The 19,752-nt window shown below is 41.7% G+C and overlaps 2 protein-coding genes and 1 long non-coding RNA gene across 7 annotated transcripts in view; all 3 read right to left on the minus strand.

Moving 5' to 3' along the window:
• Positions 1–23, minus strand: part of GLE1 (GLE1 RNA export mediator) — a 9,948-nt gene extending 9,925 nt beyond the window's left edge. The window contains exon 1 of the mRNA XM_031057307.1: positions 19–23. Within this exon, the coding sequence (XP_030913167.1) occupies positions 19–23 (5 nt within the window). The remainder of the gene's footprint in view (positions 1–18) is intronic.
• Positions 24–323: 300 nt separating this feature from the next.
• ODF2 (outer dense fiber of sperm tails 2) lies at positions 324–17,286 on the minus strand. Of its 4 annotated transcripts, none has more exons than XM_031057235.1 (21): positions 17,028–17,286; positions 16,691–16,769; positions 15,854–16,022; positions 14,460–14,576; positions 13,654–13,830; positions 12,397–12,563; positions 11,242–11,371; positions 10,808–10,939; positions 9,866–9,940; positions 9,152–9,223; positions 8,470–8,586; positions 7,414–7,599; positions 7,012–7,121; positions 6,187–6,322; positions 5,486–5,596; positions 5,207–5,311; positions 4,493–4,651; positions 3,515–3,615; positions 2,818–2,980; positions 2,365–2,490; positions 324–1,618 (listed from the first exon to the last, which is right to left on the minus strand). In XM_031057235.1, exons 3-21 carry the CDS (start codon positions 15,959–15,961, stop codon positions 1,442–1,444), a joined length of 2,469 nt encoding a protein of 822 aa, XP_030913095.1. In that variant the 5' UTR covers positions 15,962–16,022; positions 16,691–16,769; positions 17,028–17,286; the 3' UTR covers positions 324–1,441. The 4 variants fall into 4 exon arrangements, with proteins under 4 accessions (XP_030913095.1, XP_030913096.1, XP_030913097.1 ...); XM_005421314.3 differs by having other exon boundaries at positions 1,442–1,618; positions 15,854–16,007; XM_031057236.1 differs by lacking the exons at positions 14,460–14,576; positions 15,854–16,022.
• A 323-nt stretch (positions 17,287–17,609) lies between these two features.
• Positions 17,610–19,718, minus strand: LOC115947887. Of its 2 annotated transcripts, none has more exons than XR_004081748.1 (3): positions 19,484–19,718; positions 19,147–19,225; positions 17,610–18,463 (listed from the first exon to the last, which is right to left on the minus strand). It is a non-coding gene; the product is annotated as an uncharacterized LOC115947887 (long non-coding RNA). The 2 variants fall into 2 exon arrangements; XR_004081747.1 differs by having other exon boundaries at positions 17,614–18,478.
• Between the last annotated feature and the right edge of the window lie 34 nt (positions 19,719–19,752).

A 19,752-nucleotide genomic window follows, 5' to 3' on the forward strand; every position in this document is an offset into this window, starting at 1 on the left:
CGCGCTGGCCGCACCCACCGCATGCCGGCGGGACGGGCGGTGCCGCCCCCTGGCGGAGTGGCGGGGCCCGGCCCGGCGTCGCGGGTTCGAGTCCCGCCCCCGGCAGGGCTGCGCTAAGGAGCGGGCCGGGAAACAGCCGCGGGTTCACCAATTTCCCATTTATTCTGTGTATTCTTGCCCAGAGCTGCCTTGTGCTGCAGAAGGAGAGGGAAGACTCCACCCGTGAACCACAGAAATAGTTTGGAATTCAGCTACCTGCAAAACAGCCCCGGGATGTGTTTGCTTTTCCAAACTCACACACAGCACCTGAAGAGAAATCCCCATCATAACCAATTAAAATGTAGTTTATTGGTTTCTCCCCTAGCACTTCTGGGATTTTTCAAGTGTTAAACACACACAATTACAGATCTTTCAAAAACTGATTAGCTTAGAAAACTTTCATGGCAAATACTGCCAGTGACCATACGACACAGCATATAAATAGGATACAAAAGAGAAAAATAAAAACAAGGTTTATTTTTGTCCTCCTAAGAGCCATTTAGAAGAAACAATAGGAAACCAGAGAGCACATGGACTTTAGAGACTTGAAACACAAAAGACCTGATTTTCCAGAAGATGCAGGAGAATTTTATGAAGAAGTTGAATATCTCCAGCTGCTCCTTAATTGGCTTAAGGCAAAGTCAGGATTTCACACACCCCCAGAACTCACATGGCATTTGCACCAAGATCCCAAATGAAATGACACCGATTTCCTTCAAATTTAATTGTTTTGGCTCAGTCCTGGGTGGGTATAGTCAGGATCAGAAAATCAGGGTAAGAGGAGTAAAGCAACATTAGTATCACACTCACAAATAAAGGTAAGGATCAGGGAGTATATAAGAATCAAGTATAAAAAACCAAACCAAACTCATAATTTCTGGTATAAAATTGTTACAAACACTGTGGTTATGCAGGAGACTATCTCTTGTGAGTGTAGAGCCCAGGCACCTCAGTTATTTTCAGCATCACACCAACAGTATAAAAAAAAGATTTTAAAAAACCCCCACATGATCTCCCCAACAGTGAAACTGAATGAGAAGTGAAGCACGAAGAGAGCTCTTACAAGAATAAACACACTCAACAAACCTCTGACAGGTTTTAAGAGCTGAAACCATCATGACCTAGCAGGAGGAAAAAGATCTTTTCCATTATATGCAAAACCACCTGGTTTTGGGGCTCAGTTTATGGTGTAACACCAACCTCCAGCACCAAACCAGTATTGCTGATATTGTCTGATACCCCACATTTTGATCAGATGCCAACATCATTTTATTTTGTCATTCTGCAATAAAAAAAAATCTCCCAAGAGTGACCCTGAAATGCCATCCGGTTTTCTAAATCTATATGGCTTTTGAAACAAAGCTTCTGTGTGCTTAAAAAAGGTGCAAGGAAAGCATTGCTCTCAGAGAAGAGAGCGAGTGGGGCTGAGGGAGGAGCTCAGAAAAGGACATTCCCTGAAAACGTTGTCGTAGGAAGACTTGAGGAACTGGACGTAGTTCTGCATGCTGCGGTTGGTGCTCTCCGACTGCTCCAGCCGATCCCGCAGGTCCTGGAGGCGGCTCTCGTATCGGCGCTCTGCCTGCACAGGGGAGCACAAAAGCGGCTGAAAGGCAGCAACATTCACCCTGTTCGTGTTAAACTCTTCCCCCAAAGCGCTGAGGAGAGCCAGAATTAGCACAGCAGGAGATGACATTACCATAGATGGTGCTGTGATATTTATAATTTCTGCTCGTTCCCAACTCCATTCAGCAATCAGCTGATAAAAGCAGGCGATAATGTGGTTTATCAGTTGGGCTTTTAAAATGTGTTAGCTGTAGTTACCGGGAATGAAACACACCCTTTTCTGAAAAGGAACTTGACCTGATCCATCAGCTAACACAATTCCAAGTAAAACGAAAGCAAGGAACCAAGGTAAATAGGACAAGACAAAAGATTGCCAGTCCTCTAGAAGAAATCCTTTCATCTAGTAGAGGAATTGCACCCTCTCTGATAGAGGCAAAATGAAGTTGAAATCTGTCCATAATACCTGGTGCAAATCTACCTTGAACACAAGGAAAGTCTGATTCTTTTCTTAAGCACACATACCTTTACACCAGGTTCATTCACATCATTGTACTCTGACCTGCCTATCACTTACTACACAATCCTGAACTGGTGACAGCAGACATGTCCTATGTCACACATCCATGGACACACACAACAGCACATCACATTCAGGCACAGCTCTGCATGACTTCAGCAGCACATCCACAGGATGATTTATGAAATCCAATTGTTGCCAGGGCACCACCAGAACAGCAAGAGTATCCCCCACAAGCCACTCACATCGTCTTTGCTACGATGCAACTGGTTCAGCTCTGTTTTATTCCTGCTCAGCTGGGTCTCCAAATCCAACACCTTGGACTGGGCTGCCCTCTCTCTGGAGACTGCTCGTTCTCGAGCTTGTTCCACCTACACAGAACAACAACTTTGTTAAAGGGATGTGTGTGGAAGAATGTTTTTTCCCTACCCATTGCCCACAAAAACCCTTTAAAATTTAACTGACACATTCTCATACATAAACAGCAGCTCAGTCTTGTGCTTTTCTCTGTTGCAAACCAAGTTCAGTCCTTCAACAGTGCTGACAAATAGCACCAGCACATTATTTGTATTTCACTGAACATGATGATTTTAATGGGTTTGGTCATAAGCTGAGAAGATATTTTCAGCATTCTTGCTGTTCCCCTTTCACAGCCTGGGTAGGTTTGGGTGAACTCACAAACATGAAAAATTACTCACTTGTCTTTTGGCATCCTCAATGGCCATCTCCAGCTGGCGTGCCAGGGAGCTGCACTCACGGCTCTTCTCCTCCAGCCGCAGCTGACACTGGTGGATCGACTCCTCACGTTTTGCTATGACCTGAAGGAATTCTATGTTCTGGGCACTCGTGGACTCTAGTTTTCTAGTTTAAGACAATAAGGGAAGGAAACCTATTCATTTTAAATGGAGTGTGTTTCATTCTGCCTTTTGTCAGGTCCTGACTCCTCTGGTAATAGATTCTATTCCCGCTTGAAAGGTGAGAGCCCCAGGAAACAGTTCTCCAGTCCTCAAATCAAAATTTCAAATATTGAAGGACCAACAGAGTACCCATATACCTGCATTTTCTGAGAAACTGTCACTAAAAGAAATGTATAAAGATAGGTAAAAATACTGTAGTATCTAATAACCTCAGAATGGCCAGGCTAGATTGGACAAGGAGCTGGTTTCTTTGCTGTCTAAGCCATCATCCTGTCTAACAACATTCACAACAGGTGCTGCTGCAAAAGCATATAACTCTCAGTGGATAGCTACTGATTAGAGAACCTTGTGGGATAGGCAAATGCACAGTATCCTGGAGGCATGTGGGGAACTGGAACAAAACTGAAGCTGTTTCAATCCCCTGTAAAAACAATAGAAATGGAAGGTTAAAAAAGCAAGAGAGCCTAGTATTTCTAACCTTTCTAGCTCCTCCACCTTCAAGGTGAGTTGCTTTTTCTCCTCTTGGGCAGACTGATATCTCTCTCTTGTCATCTCCATTTTGTCCCCCTGGAGGTCAATCTAAAAATTACAGGAATTAATTACTTCACAGAGTAGTCACCACACACACACACATGTCCAGCCATCTGAAACATATGCAGCTCTCAGAAGGAAATATGTTCCATTCATAACTTCTGGAGAGCTTCAGAAAGGGAACCATAGATAGAAAGGAACTAAACATCCATTTTGCTGATGCTTCCAGTTACAATCTGGGAAGGCGTAGGAAAACTCATCTGTACTGCAAAAGAAAAAACAGGCCTGTAAATTCCTGCATGTACAGCACCAGCTACAAACCAAGCACACACACAGAAGAACAACAGCCACAAACATGCCAGCAGCTCACAACAGCATCAGAGCCTGAAACACACCAGGGAGGGTTATAATTCCAAACCAAGCAGACTAAAGTGGTCAGATAGAGATCATGTGCTGTTGTGAGGCACAGCTGTAGATGTCATCCCGTCTGAAATTGTTCTGCAATACTTACACAGTCTTTCTGGGAACAAAAAACAGAAACTGGGAAAACAACCTGAAATGAGAGTGAGAAAATGGTTGGGCCAGCACCATCACCAGAAAACTACAGGAGGGAAAGTTGGCAAGAGGATGAGATAACAGAAACAAGGGCTGGCATTAGCAAGTGCTTCCATGGCTGCTAACAAGTCCCAGAAAGATTCTGCCCCAAGGGATGAGAAACCTTTCAAATATCAAGGAATGCTACCAGCAAAGCCGCTAACTTCTTGCACAAAGAAATGGCACACACTTTATTTTGCAGTGCACGTTTAATCTTTTCAAAAAGAGACGAGAACAGAGGCGATGTTTGAACCTTGCTGTGATTAGAAACTCATTCTGATTTCGCAGTTGAGGTTTGCACTGGTACGGGTACCTTCTGCCAGTCCCTTACCAGCTGACGGAGATCTGCAATCATGCCACACAGGTCTGTGTTCTTCTTCTCGTAACACATGAGCTGTTGATGGCACTCTGCCAGCTGTGTCTCAGTGTACTTCAGGATCTCAGGCAGCTTTTCCAGTTCAGCAAGCTGGCTCTGGAACTTCTCACGAGTCTGTAATTAAAGAAGAGAAGGTGAGGAACTTTCAAATGTTCATAGGATCAAGACTAAAAAATTTCTCAACTTGAATTAAGCTTTGTTAGTCCACAACCATGATGACACTGTGGATATTTGGCCAGTGCTGGAGTTCAAAGCCTAAGGTATTTTCCTGCTCCAAAAAGCTTTCACTTAGGATCTGAAATTCCCTCTGGATTGTGTAAGATTGAGTATTTTGGATTGTGGGCTTCAATTTTACTGGAAATACAAAATCTGCTTCTGAGGTCAGCTGTTACACATTAGATTACGGTGTAACCTATCTAATCCACTGTTCAAAACCACTATTTCTGCAGCAAAGGACACACTAAATAATTTATACACCTCTGAAGAATGCCATATAGTCAGAAAGAAGCTGCTATGTTCATTCTGCAAAACCCATTGAACAAGTCCTGAGAAAAAACTGATGCAAAAGGCAAGATAAGCCTTCTATTTCCTATTCCCAGCTGTTTTTCACTAGATTCAGAACACTAAGACCCATGAATGTCTACAACATGTCTTTAGAGGGATAGTTACCTCTTCAATCTCCCTGTTCATTTCCTCCTTTAACATCTCGTTCTCTTTTTCACACTTCTCCAGTCTTGCTGCCAGCTCATCAGCTTCCTTTCGGGCCATCTGTGCCTGGACATTCAAAAAAAGACCCCAGACTTCATCTGTTATAGTTTTCAACACATGTTTGCAATGCCTTGGAATAATTGAAACTGCTCCAGCTAGCAATAGCTAAGGCATTACAGAATAAGCCACAGTGGAAGGAGAAAACACCTTTGTGCAAGGGCTGAAGGTTCTGAGACCTACCTGTGCCGTGTAGGTTTCAATCAACCCTTCGTAGCTCCTGACAGAGTTCTGGAGATGTTGCAATTCCATCTGTGCCTGGTTCAGTTTGTCCTCCATTGAAATCAGAGCAGCCTGAAAAAAAGAAAGCATCTTCCATTGAGTGCTTGGAAGTACCTGCCATGTGAGCTATCTAATGATGCCTAGACTAAGAAAATACAGTTTTGTCCATGCAAGTTGCCAAAACTTTCCAGACTTCAATAGACTGCCAAATTTGCATCAGCAGAGCACAGAGGTTTGGGATGGAAAAAAAGATGTAGGTCACCCACAAGATCACTCATGGTAAAGGACAACAGAAGAAATATGCCAGTCATTTTTTTGTTCTGGAGATTACCATTCTCTCTCTATAAGCTACAACAGCTATTTGTTCTCTGGTCAGCAGCATGAAGGTGTAAGGACAAGATTCAAGATCCCAGCTAGATGAAACAGTAGTTGGAGATACTTCTAGCCAAAACATGGAAGGAACACAGTTCTCCCAGTATGTACACTCCCTGTGCCTGCTCCCAGCACACTGGCCCTGTCTCAGTCAGGTTATATGAACTGGTTTAAACTGTATAGGAACAATGGGTGAAATTTTACTCTGTCCTCAGTGGCCAAGCAAGTTGTTATAATTCCACCTTCTTTTCCTCCCAGCATTTCATCTTCAAACCCTCAGAGTCACTGACCTTTAGTTTTTCATTGTCTTTCTTCAAAGCACTGTTCTCTCCAGTCAATTGCTGTAGTTTATCCACCAAAGCTTCGTTTTCGTCCCGTGTCTGTTCCTGGATCCTTGCCAGTTGTTCCGTCAGGTCTGCAACACGGCTGCCACACAGAAAGAAAATTAATCCTTAAGTGACAAGAAGAGTAAGGCTCCTAACCTTTGAAAACTAGCTTCAGGAACATGGCTTTTCCCTATCCTTTCATCTTCCTTCTCTAGTCATGTATGCACACCTCTCTGTTAACACTGTTTGACTATTTCAATCTTTTTATACCTCCTGGAAATTCACTGGAGTTGTCCCCCTGGAGCTCAACTGAATTGTCTCAAAGATGCACAGGATAAAGATACACCTCTCACCTCATACCTACTTACTTTTCCCTGCAGCAACATCTGTACTGCAGTGATACCAACATATTTATTTACCTTCACAACAAAACTGGCATCAACTATACTGCTTATGTCTTTTCATATCTTCCATTACAGTTATTCAAAAAGATCTCAAAACAAAAATCATCTTAATTCAAAGCATTACAAAATGACAAAAAACAGTTTTAAGAGACAGCAAAGCTTACAGAGTCTGCCCTTGCTGTGGCACGTCAGCAGCAGAAGTCACATATCTCTCTCCACCTCTTCAAACTCTGCTCTAGCCCTTAGGCAGTGCTGATTTTGCTTGGTTATTTACAAGCAATCCAATTAAAATATTCATTTCAATGCTATTATTCAATTAAATTATCCTTGAGCTTTGAACTCATTCCCACTCATGCTTCTTTCTCTGCACTGATTTTACTCTAACCTGTTCAGTGTAACAACTTCCAGTTCAAGGTCATCCTTCTCCTTCATTGCTTTGCTGCAGCGATTCCTCCAGCCCTCAAGATTGCACTGGGCCTCAGCAACAGCGGTTTCCTGTCAGACCAGGGAAATACAAGAGGGAAAAAAGTAAGGGAGAAGGCAAAATCATCACTGGTGTGAGATATGCAGACAACACACAGAAATGCCCTTAACTGAGGACATGCAGTGAATACAGTGACAGCTAAGCAAACTGGATTTGTTCTAAACTTGGCATAAATGGGCCATGGCATTAAGACAGAAATAAATTCCATTAGTCGAGAGAAAAGAATCTCCCCTGGGCTGCTACTAGAAGTCAAGAATTTAAAATCATGACCTCAAACTAGGCCTCTCCTGCGTCAGCAGGTACCTTTTCTGCTAGCTGGGCAGTCAGTCTCTGCACATACTCCTCACTCCGCTCTGCCCGCTCTTTCTGTGCACGGACTGCTTTCTTCAGGGCCTCTTTATCACTCTCTGCTTTGCACCTCAGGTCTTGCAGCTGCTCCAGAAGAAGATCCATCTCTTCCTTAGTGTGATTTTCACTGATCTCCATATTCTGCAAGGGAACCACAATATGGATTAATGCACATATTACACCTGCAAACCCAAAGCAGCAACTAATTTCCTAGAAATGATGATGAGAACCAGGCACAAATTCCCAGTGTTCAGTCTGGAGGTATTTGCAGTCAGGTTTCATCTACACAATCCTGTCTAAATGCTGAAAGAGATGGCAGCATGACATCCTCCTTTTCTTCCAGGAGTCTTCTTTTCTTCTTTCATAAACTGCTTCCTAAAATACTGATTTCTCTCCTGATCAAAATAAATACTGTTTTAACAGTCTTTTGATCTACCTGAGAAAATTCTTTTTATTGATGAAATGTTTGCATATAATAATGTTGCTTTATGCAGCTCTTACTAGACCAGATTAAAGCTCCTTTAAACTATTAGCACACTTATGTTCCTTGTAACATCATCCCAACATATGCTAAATATAAAAGTCTAGTCAAAATACACGAGAGCAACTTTCTCCTCCTCATTTATACTGGAGAACAGATGAATGAAGGTGATCAAACTGGCACAGCATTCTTCCAAAAAAGCAAATTAAATAGTTTCAGTTTGTCTTGATGCTTGACTAAACCAAAGCCATCTTTTCAATAATTATGGCGCAACTAACTTAGGAAAAAGAAAATCTAATTAATGCACATAGACCTTAAGGCTAAGATTTTGCCTCAGGCCTCAGAAGTGAAAAGATTTCTCTTTTCTTACTTAATTTGAAAATCATGCTGTGTGTTAATGCAATAAACATCACCAGCCAATATTTCAGTCAACCAGACTCCATAAGAAGCTTCTGCTACTCCCCTTGTGAGTGAATTCAGTCCATGGGAGCAAAGGAAGAGACAATCCCCAGGGAGCAGTGCAGCCATACCTGCAGCTGTGCGAGCAGACGGTCGTTCTCAGCTTCTCTGCTCCTCAGCTGGGCTTGTAAATGGGCTTTCACAGACTCCAGGGATCTGGCAAGTTCAAAGGCTTTCTTTGCCTGTTCCTAGATAAGCAAGAACAAGACAAATATGATTTACTCAACAAGTTAATAGAAGAAACACTTTACAATAGGCAGTAGTAAGCTCAGATTTCTTCACTGAATGACCTCCAGCCACCTCCAGGTGGACTCTCACAGCTCTTCAGTCCAACCACAAGGGACCAAATGAGCAGCCATGTATTTTACAACACATGTGAAGGACTAGCGTGAAAGGTATATTCTAGAGCAAAATATCCTTCATATCTGATCTCTTCCACTGCATTCCCCCCTTTAATTCCTAAACTAAGGAACAGACTGTAATTTGCCATTGGGAACAAACAGGACCTTAAACAGAATGGCAATTCAGTGCCCAAGCAAAGAGAATTCTACCTATCCATCCCTGTCAGAGGTGTCTTATTAACAGAATATGGAACCCACAACAGTGTGAGTATTGGTATCTGCCTAGTTTTATAAGCAAGCCAGTCATCTGATCTCAAAACAGCAGTCTGCAAACAACCTCATATTTTGGACTGCCTGGGGTTTTACAGAACTGGAAAGTAGAAAAGAGGGAAAAATAGAAAAACAAAATTACCTTTTCTGCCACTATTTGAAGTGTGAGGGTTTCCACTTCTTTTTCTTTTCCCTGAAGCCTGATTTGAAGTTGCTGGAAAAACAAATACCATGCACATGTTCAGGAACAAACACATTTAGGATGGCAGGTAGATGGCAAGAGGTGTAACTGCCTCCTTGTCAAGACCACCTGATCTGTGGCATGGCCCGTTATCCACAACAACAGCATCCTCATCCCCAGAAAAACAGGATGCATTCTACTCAAGCAGGAAGCAAAAGGGATACACATACATTTGTGCAACAGGGCACAGGATATCCAGTCAGGACCATATACACTCCACAGACTAAAAAGGGCATTTACCTATGTCTCACAGCAAGTTTTGCAGCTTCTGTAAATACAGGAACTCTTGTCTCAGTTTACAGAGAAGGAAATTAACAAAAAACTGGCACTCATTCAGGTAACTCATTCAGTGACAGAGCCCAATACACAGAATTATTCCCATTCTAAGCCCCCATACTTCGAAGGCAGTGAAACTCTACCCACTTTTAAATGCAGGTTGTTAACCAGAGGAGCAGTGTAGTAGCTCTGATTACCACAAAAGCTCAAATAATGATTCTATTGACCTAAAAGGCACTAGAGTAAGATTTGACAGTGTAATATAAGACAAAGAAGGCCTTGTCATTTTAGATCTCTCTGCTGTATCATTAAAGAAACGACAGATTGTGGTTTGCTCACCATGTTCTCTGCATCTAAGTCAGCCAGCCTTTTCAGCAGCGTTGCTTGTCGATCCATAACCTTCTGGGCATCTTTCTACAAAATAAATGCATGAGAAAAATTGTTAACTAAAAAGTCCATTTTATACAGGTTCTTTAAATGGAACTGGGAAAATCAACTATTTCCTCCCAGTTGCAGCACCAATTCTTAGAAGATATACAGAAACATCAAACTCACTAAATATTTCACATATCATTATCCATCCCAGAAAGCTCTTCCACTTCCCAGTCAAAGATTAAAATAAAGAGCATGAGGCAATGTAAGATCATTCTGAACTCTCCCACTACTCAGGGAAAGTCATGTGGAAGAATTCAGACCTTTTATCCAACCTCACTGATGGCTAAGGTAACTGTTACCACCAGCCTGCTTTTGCTGAAATGGAATATAAACTACAGAAAAAATAGAAATTTTGTTTTTCTACTGCTCTTATAAACAGTAGAGAATGGTTCTGTACATGCAGCACAGAATTGTTTCCAATTTCTCTGTTGTTGCCCTCAGAGCCTACAAAATCAAAGTTCCAAATATCCATAGGCTCCCATTAGCTGAGGCCATATCAAGTCCTCAGACTCCAGCAACAGCAGCGTTTGAGACCAGCAGGATCAGCAGATCCAGCCATATCCAGAAGAGACAGCTGGGCAACACAGCAGGGCATGAACCTTTTAATGCAGTCAAAGACTTAGAGACTCTACCATCCTCAGAGCAGAAAAGCCAGTTTTACTCTATGAATTAGGCAGAGATAAAGAAAAATCCCAAATAAAAAATATCCAACATTTATGGGTTGACAGGGTCTACTGCAGGGCTGGGAAAAAGAGTTGAAAGATTTCAAACTCAAAATTCCCTTCCAGCCCACGAGACAATACAGCCTCCTGTGATCAGCCAGGTTCCACACCCAGCAGTTCTCACCTCCCGAGACTGATGCTCTGCAAGAAGTTCTCGGAGTGTCCGGTTGGTTTCTTCAAAGGTGCTCAACTTCTGGAGGAGAAGCTCTTTTTGTCTTGTTAGAGCATTTATATCTGTGCTGCTCATGTGCTTCTCCTGAAGGAAAAACATTAAACAAACAAATGAAGAAACAAAAATAAATAAAGGAATGAGAAAAACTAAACATAGTAACTCAAAACCCACAAAACAAACAGAAGAATGTAATTGTTCACTTCTGTGCTGAAGGTAACGGGAAGTAAATACCCCACTTTAAAACCAAACCAGCAAACACCTTAAGGGTGGTTAAATTCCTCCACTTTTCCTTAGATTTTAGTGGATTAGCAACTATAACTTTACTTTTTTAAGACAGCCATATAACAGGACAACGTAGTAAGGCAAGAACAAAAAGGAACACCTACAATGTTGAGTCTTCCAATGGTATTTCTCAGGGCATGGATCTGTCTGGCAGCTGCTGCTCCATCCCTTTCTGCTTCACTCAGCTTGGTCATCAAACATTCCTTCTCCTGCTGCAAGCACTCCTTCTGTAGCCTGCAAGGAGAATTCGGCCATCAGAGGAACAAGCAGCTTTGGCAGCTTTACCAGCCACTGTTAATGTAGAGTTGATTGGGTTAAAATTCATAAAAACCTCAAATCAGAGGATAAAAGCTCTAAACAAAAACTGTTTAAGATCTACCCTCTTTCAGCGTGGAAGCTGTTTTGAGAAAAAGCAGTAAGCAGACACCAGGAGCTGGCTAAGATCACAGCTATGACATTCAGAGGGGACAAATCAGGCTTATACCAAAAGTGAACACACTGCTAAACTCGAAACACAATGCTGTGCTTTTCCTGGGCGCTTATGCCACACCAGAAATAAGACTCCAAATGGCCAAACAAAAAACCAGAAGAGAACACAAAGATATGCAGTTCAACGTTTTTAGCCAGCACTTGTAATCTCAGAAGCATTCCTAGAGTTTTCTGAGAAAGGAACCGAAAGTATTAACTTCCAAGTAATATTTCTTAAGGAAAATTAAAACTAACTCTCCTAAAACACTAATGTCCCCCTGGAGACACAAACTTCATTAATTCTTTAGATACAAAATAGATGCAAAAATGTCAGACTTGCAGACCTCCAGGATCACTAAGAAAAAAGCCCATGGTTCAGTCCTCTCAGGGGCTGTCACTCCTGGCTCTGTATGATCTTTATAAAGGTAAAAAATTGTCCTCTAGTTTTCAGCTCCATGTTTATTCATTCTATTGTTCTATCAATATCATCACAATTCAAGCAGAACCCCTTAATCTTCAATATACTAACAGCAGAGCTAGGCTGACCCTCCACACAAGCCAGCTGCTCTCAGGTTCCTCTCAAAGTAGGGATATTTTCCCATTCCAAAAATCATGCTACAGCCCTTCTCTGCAGCTACTGCAATCTGGAACCCCCCTCTAAAAGGCGACAAAAAATCCAAGTGCATCAGTTCTTCAGCAGCAGCTACAACCTCAAATCATGTCAGCAGTAAAGAAGGGAGGTGCCTGTGGATACCACAAGTTCAGAACAGTGAGAAGTGAAGCTTTCTTACACAGTCAGGTCCTTCTCCTCCTTTATACGCTCAATGTTGCGCCGGAGCCGCGTGTTCTCATTCTCTGTTTCTACCAGCTCTTGTGTCATCTCATTCAGTTCTTCCTTCTGCTCCTCCAGGAGACGCTTTGTGATTTCCTCCTGTTCCTCCATTTGCTGAATCTTGACCTGAGGATATTGGAATAAAACTTAAAGCAGGGGCTTTGGAAGCGATACACGGAATCTACATCCCAAATCAGTCAACCACTCATAGTCAATTAACTTATTGAAAGTATAAAAAAAAATTAAGCATCTCCTCCCAAGCGACAAGTGACAGGACATGAGGAAATGGCCTCAAGCTGTGTCAGGGAATATTCTTCACAGAAAGGGCTGTTCAGGTATTGGAAAGGACTGCCCAAGGAGGTGGTGAAGTCACCATCCCTGGATGTGTTTAAAAAAAACCTGGACGTGGCACTCAGTGACATTGTTGAGTTGATGAGGAGGTGTTAAGGTCATAGGTTGGACTTGATGGTCTCAGAGGTCTTTCCAACCTAGTTCATTCTGTGATTCTTAATGATTCTGTGGTTCTAAACTTGATTTTTGTTTTATAATCATGCAAGTAATTCCACTAAATTTTGTAGCATAAATAAAATGGAAAATGCTTGATGTAAGAATCTACTTGACTCAAATCCTATTCCTGTTCACTGATTTGATGCCCATGTAGCTTTGAGTAAAATAATAATGCAGAATTTGCCACTCTGAGTGTTAACTTGATGTTAAAAATGCAGTTTATGCCCATCTTGATGCATTTTATGAGAGTTGGGAACATCTCCCACATATTTTTAAGTGGTGTCAAGTACATAAGAGCCTATTTGTCTGGAAAACACAACATCACTGGGCTGCACATTTTGGAAACTGAATCAGAAGAAACAATCTCATTGAATAAGGGGATTTTTTGACAATAAAACATCAATGCATTGTATTCACTTCCTGGAATCATCAGTTTTCAGATTTTGGGCTTGAGCAGGAGAGATCGTTTGGAAACTAAAGCACAGCAATACCTTATTAAATTAATATTATTTTGAAATGTTTTATAATGTGGCTTAGTGAATTTCTCACCAGGATAGTTCAGCTATTCTAAACAATCCAGATTGATTTTCAAGCAAGCTACCAACAACATGGGCAGCCATCCATTGCACCAAGACCTGCCTCCAGCCCCCTCTTGTCAAAGGATCAGCTACAAAGCCCCAGCCAGCAGGTCTTTCCACTGTCTCCTCACCTCTTTCTTCAGTGTTCCCACCATATTCATTAGGCTGTCTATCTTCTTCTCATATTTGTTAATTTTGCAGCAGGTGGGATCATCATCGTCTGTGGAGAGGTCACTGAGGCGCATTACGGACTGCATCCTGTCACACTCAGTGATAGGTGGAGCTTCTAGATGCCCACCTGATTCTTGCTAGGGAATAAAGGGGATAATTTTTTTAGTATAACATTATAAATAGTATTTTAACATTGCCAAAAAACAGAGACTGGGTCACATCACTGCAGCAAGGTTAGGAAAGAAAAAATATTGTTTACAAACAGCTCTTCTCTTTCCATCTGGGAAAGGTCAAGAATGCAGAAAGAGTACAAAGAAAAAGAAGAAAATCTAATCAAAGCTCAAATCCTCATCTAGGAAGTGCCAGGAATACAACAGGCAAAACTATCAACCCATGAGAAAGAAAATATGATGCAATGCTACACAAATGCTCCATGCTTTGGAAGACACTGAGAACAGCAGCCCCTCACTGAGCCTCCAGATGAGATCTTGAAGTGCACCAGTAAAATCACAATAAAAAAATAATTGTGTCTGGCTTCTAGAGATAGAAAGGCATGGCCACAGGCTGTTTATGAATTCTCAGTTTTTATACATTAAAAAAGACTGAAAAAGATTTACATTGGAAAAGATTTTCAGAAGACACTTCAAATAGATGGTAGGGGACAGTAGCCTTCTTTCAGATCTGCCCAACTCTCTCACTACACAACTGCTCTCTTCAACCTTGGCTAAACCTCAAAGCTTGTTTTAAAGAGCAAAACCAGGTGTACCTCCCACTTCAAGATGGTATCACGAGTGCTTGTTTTGCCTGGGGGTATCCAAGGGGCCTTAGTTTTCACCCGAACGGCTCGCACACCGTCCCCTTTAGATTTCTGTTTGTGCTTTTGCTAAAGAAAGAGAAAGTAAAACAAATTACAGACCCTTAAAGAACCATTTGCAATTTTTAGTGCTGCAAAACCAAACGAAAGATCATTAATACAGAGCTATCAGCAGTGTTTCACAGGATGCATCAGATGAGATGAGGTAGCAGCCACCAAAGGAAGCTGACACCAGCCAAAAGGAAAGGTGATTGCACACTCAGCTGACAGGATGGCTGGATGTAGGACCTGACAGAACCCTGGGAGATCCCTTCTCCATCCCAGATTCACCTCACAAAAAAGCAGCTATATCATTTGACACCATGATCGATTTTGGGAAGCCCTGGAAGTGTTTTCCCTACTCTGTAGTCAACTAGAAGATCCACATTTATTTGTATTGAACTTGAGCTGCTCTAACTGAAAGAGAGTTAAAGTGTTTTTGCATAATTCTAACCTCAGAGAAAAATCAGATGCTGTAAACATTCCCTACTGGCAATTAATTCATTATTTTCACTGTCATTGCATCCCATTATGAAATTTGTCATTAGCAACAAACACAGAATTAATAGAAGACTTAGAACAGGATGTCTGTAGATGAGGAAGAACCCCTACTGGCAATTAATTCATTATTTTCACTGTCATTGCATCCCATTATGAAATTTGCCATTAGCAACAAACACAGAATTAATAGAAGACTTAGAACAGGATGTCTGTAGATGAGGAAGAACGAGATAGCAACTTCCATCAACTTTTCAGAACAATTTTCCATAAATATCCAGCAACAAAAGAGGATATGGGATAGCTAGAACCTCAGCTTCAGTTTTGCCTTGTGCCTCCTGTGGATAAGGCTGGGAAGAGATCTTGGCTGCAGAACTCAGCGGACAGAGAATGTCCTTAATGCCAGAAGACGGTCTGAATGAAGATTCTTTTTCTAAGTACATTTATTTTAATGCAATCAAGATGCTACTTGAAATGCCTAAAGCCTACCTCTCCTCAAAGCTCTCCTCCTAAAAACAGATATGAAGCCAAATAGAAAACATTATCAGGACACACATCCAAGAAATAAATTTATATCACACTGGAAGCAACATTTCTCACATGAACATGAAAAGCAATTCTGTATCACACCAAAATCATATTTCAACAAATAACATAGCAAATGTGTCACTGCAAATTCACCACTGAACATGAAATGAAGTCTCATAACTCTAACACAACAGTAGAACAGACCTGGAAGATTTTGTGATGCTTCTAGGGCCATTCACCTTCTCTGCAGACCTTACAACCAACCAGGTACACACTCCTACCTGGCATTTTGCAGGTGCGGTTTTCTGCCCCTTTTTAATATGGACATGGACAGGGGTGTTTTCATCCACATGGACGTGCAAAGGGGGAGATGAGCAACGGTTCTTCATGGCTCTTCTCCCACAAATGGGAAAGGGAAATGCAATGAAGGGAAACCTGTGAATACGGAAACTGGAAATAACAACATTTCCTTCAGTGTTCAGAGAGAAACAGTGGCCAGCCTTGGTTAACATCTGAGCTTTTTAGCAGTAGCATCTGCCATTTTGAACTTCATGCTATTCTTCTGTAAAGCCAGGATTAACACAAACAATTCCTCTGCTTCCAGTATTTTCTGCTTTTAACTTGGTTACTGAAGATCAAACACAGCTGGATCAATAGCAGGTGTCTGTAAGAACATTGAAGTTCAAAGTCTTAAAGCAAGTGAGAAAATCAAGGGTTCCCATAACCAAAAAGATCTGATTACAAAGAGAAATTTGAAGCAGGGAGAAGAAGAGAATTAATTGAAAAGTTAAGAAAAAGCATCAGGAAATCATCATACCAATCCATCCTAGAACCCTGAACCTGTATGCTCCTTCATATGTGCTTAACTTTGAGCATCTTTTTTAAGCATAAATCCTTTAAAGCCGTTGCATCATAGCATTTCTTTAATCTCCACAGAAACACATAACCATAACCTGACATAACACAGAAAAGTCTAGAGACACAAGGTTCAGATCATCATCTTGGAGCCTCAGTTGATGTAAAGGCATAATGTAATTGCAAATCTTACACAAAGCCACCAGCAGCACTAACCTGACTCTGGCAGAAAGGATATTGTCAGCCTAAGTAAAATTACTTACAGCTATTTTCAAGCTCTTGGCTTTCCTGCACACAGTCTTGGGTGTAGAGGAACTATCTTCAGTGACAGGCGAGATACACCTGTTACAGAAATAATAAAATGATTTAGAGGAAAAGGTGCCAATTTCTTAACATCCTCTTCCTTTTGATTTAAGAGAATACCAAGGCTCAAACATCAAGTACATGAACCCAAAAAACAAAAGTTGGTGTGCCCTAGTTTCCTCTGTAAAGCACTGGATGAGGAAAGGACAGACTATAATTCCTAACATACCGACAATGGAAATTGTTTTAAACAGTGGAAACGTTTTGTACAATTACATGATGGCACTATTCACTTACAAACTTTCATATTCTAGCCGCAATTTTGAAGGAACACAGCAGCACTTCCTTCAGTTCAGGAACAGGGCAGGGACTGACAGAGCCTTCGAATCACCACGAGTGACAACCAAACGTCCAAACGTCACTGTGCCTGCCTTAGCAACAAGGCTCACACGTCAGTGTTCATTCCTCCTGCAATCTCCGCAGCTTTTTCATGGAATTTGCGGTCACCTCAGGCTGGCAGAGCCGCGGTCCGGGGGCCGTGAGCTGCTCGCAGCCCCGAGCAGGGCAGGCCTTCAGCCGGCAGGCACCAGCCAAAAGGAAAGGTGATTGCACACTCAGCTGACAGGATGGCTGGATGTAGGACCTGACAGAACCCTGGGAGATCCCTTCTCCATCCCAGATTCACCTCACAAAAAAGCAGCTATATCATTTGACACCATGATCGATTTTGGGAAGCCCTGGAAGTGTTTTCCCTACTCTGTAGTCAACTAGAAGATCCACATTTATTTGTATTGAACTTGAGCTGCTCTAACTGAAAGAGAGTTAAAGTGTTTTTGCATAATTCTAACCTCAGAGAAAAATCAGATGCTGTAAACATTCCCTACTGGCAATTAATTCATTATTTTCACTGTCATTGCATCCCATTATGAAATTTGTCATTAGCAACAAACACAGAATTAATAGAAGACTTAGAACAGGATGTCTGTAGATGAGGAAGAACGAGATAGCAACTTCCATCAACTTTTCAGAACAATTTTCCATAAATATCCAGCAACAAAAGAGGATATGGGATAGCTAGAACCTCAGCTTCAGTTTTGCCTTGTGCCTCCTGTGGATAAGGCTGGGAAGAGATCTTGGCTGCAGAACTCAGCGGACAGAGAATGTCCTTAATGCCAGAAGACGGTCTGAATGAAGATTCTTTTTCTAAGTACATTTATTTTAATGCAATCAAGATGCTACTTGAAATGCCTAAAGCCTACCTCTCCTCAAAGCTCTCCTCCTAAAAACAGATATGAAGCCAAATAGAAAACATTATCAGGACACACATCCAAGAAATAAATTTATATCACACTGGAAGCAACATTTCTCACATGAACATGAAAAGCAATTCTGTATCACACCAAAATCATATTTCAACAAATAACATAGCAAATGTGTCACTGCAAATTCACCACTGAACATGAAATGAAGTCTCATAACTCTAACACAACAGTAGAACAGACCTGGAAGATTTTGTGATGCTTCTAGGGCCATTCACCTTCTCTGCAGACCTTACAACCAACCAGGTACACACTCCTACCTGGCATTTTGCAGGTGCGGTTTTCTGCCCCTTTTTAATATGGACATGGACAGGGGTGTTTTCATCCACATGGACGTGCAAAGGGGGAGATGAGCAACGGTTCTTCATGGCTCTTCTCCCACAAATGGGAAAGGGAAATGCAATGAAGGGAAACCTGTGAATACGGAAACTGGAAATAACAACATTTCCTTCAGTGTTCAGAGAGAAACAGTGGCCAGCCTTGGTTAACATCTGAGCTTTTTAGCAGTAGCATCTGCCATTTTGAACTTCATGCTATTCTTCTGTAAAGCCAGGATTAACACAAACAATTCCTCTGCTTCCAGTATTTTCTGCTTTTAACTTGGTTACTGAAGATCAAACACAGCTGGATCAATAGCAGGTGTCTGTAAGAACATTGAAGTTCAAAGTCTTAAAGCAAGTGAGAAAATCAAGGGTTCCCATAACCAAAAAGATCTGATTACAAAGAGAAATTTGAAGCAGGGAGAAGAAGAGAATTAATTGAAAAGTTAAGAAAAAGCATCAGGAAATCATCATACCAATCCATCCTAGAACCCTGAACCTGTATGCTCCTTCATATGTGCTTAACTTTGAGCATCTTTTTTAAGCATAAATCCTTTAAAGCCGTTGCATCATAGCATTTCTTTAATCTCCACAGAAACACATAACCATAACCTGACATAACACAGAAAAGTCTAGAGACACAAGGTTCAGATCATCATCTTGGAGCCTCAGTTGATGTAAAGGCATAATGTAATTGCAAATCTTACACAAAGCCACCAGCAGCACTAACCTGACTCTGGCAGAAAGGATATTGTCAGCCTAAGTAAAATTACTTACAGCTATTTTCAAGCTCTTGGCTTTCCTGCACACAGTCTTGGGTGTAGAGGAACTATCTTCAGTGACAGGCGAGATACACCTGTTACAGAAATAATAAAATGATTTAGAGGAAAAGGTGCCAATTTCTTAACATCCTCTTCCTTTTGATTTAAGAGAATACCAAGGCTCAAACATCAAGTACATGAACCCAAAAAACAAAAGTTGGTGTGCCCTAGTTTCCTCTGTAAAGCACTGGATGAGGAAAGGACAGACTATAATTCCTAACATACCGACAATGGAAATTGTTTTAAACAGTGGAAACGTTTTGTACAATTACATGATGGCACTATTCACTTACAAACTTTCATATTCTAGCCGCAATTTTGAAGGAACACAGCAGCACTTCCTTCAGTTCAGGAACAGGGCAGGGACTGACAGAGCCTTCGAATCACCACGAGTGACAACCAAACGTCCAAACGTCACTGTGCCTGCCTTAGCAACAAGGCTCACACGTCAGTGTTCATTCCTCCTGCAATCTCCGCAGCTTTTTCATGGAATTTGCGGTCACCTCAGGCTGGCAGAGCCGCGGTCCGGGGGCCGTGAGCTGCTCGCAGCCCCGAGCAGGGC

This window comes from Geospiza fortis, unplaced genomic scaffold, assembly GCF_000277835.1.
Source record: "Geospiza fortis unplaced genomic scaffold, GeoFor_1.0 scaffold27, whole genome shotgun sequence".
NCBI classification, from domain to species: Eukaryota; Metazoa; Chordata; class Aves; order Passeriformes; family Thraupidae; genus Geospiza; species Geospiza fortis.

Excerpts from the sequence above, each read along its gene's own strand:
- ODF2 (XM_031057235.1), bottom strand. The coding sequence starts at position 15,961 with ATGAAGAACCGTTGCTCATCTCCCCCTTTGCACGTCCATGTGGATGAA. Across the intron at positions 14,577-15,853 it reads CCGCACCTGCAAAATGCCAG|CAAAAGCACAAACAGAAATC; the intron begins GTAGGAGTGTGT and ends CTCTTTCTTTAG. Across the intron at positions 4,652-5,206 it reads TGAACAGGGAGATTGAAGAG|ACTCGTGAGAAGTTCCAGAG; the intron begins GTAACTATCCCT and ends CTTTAATTACAG.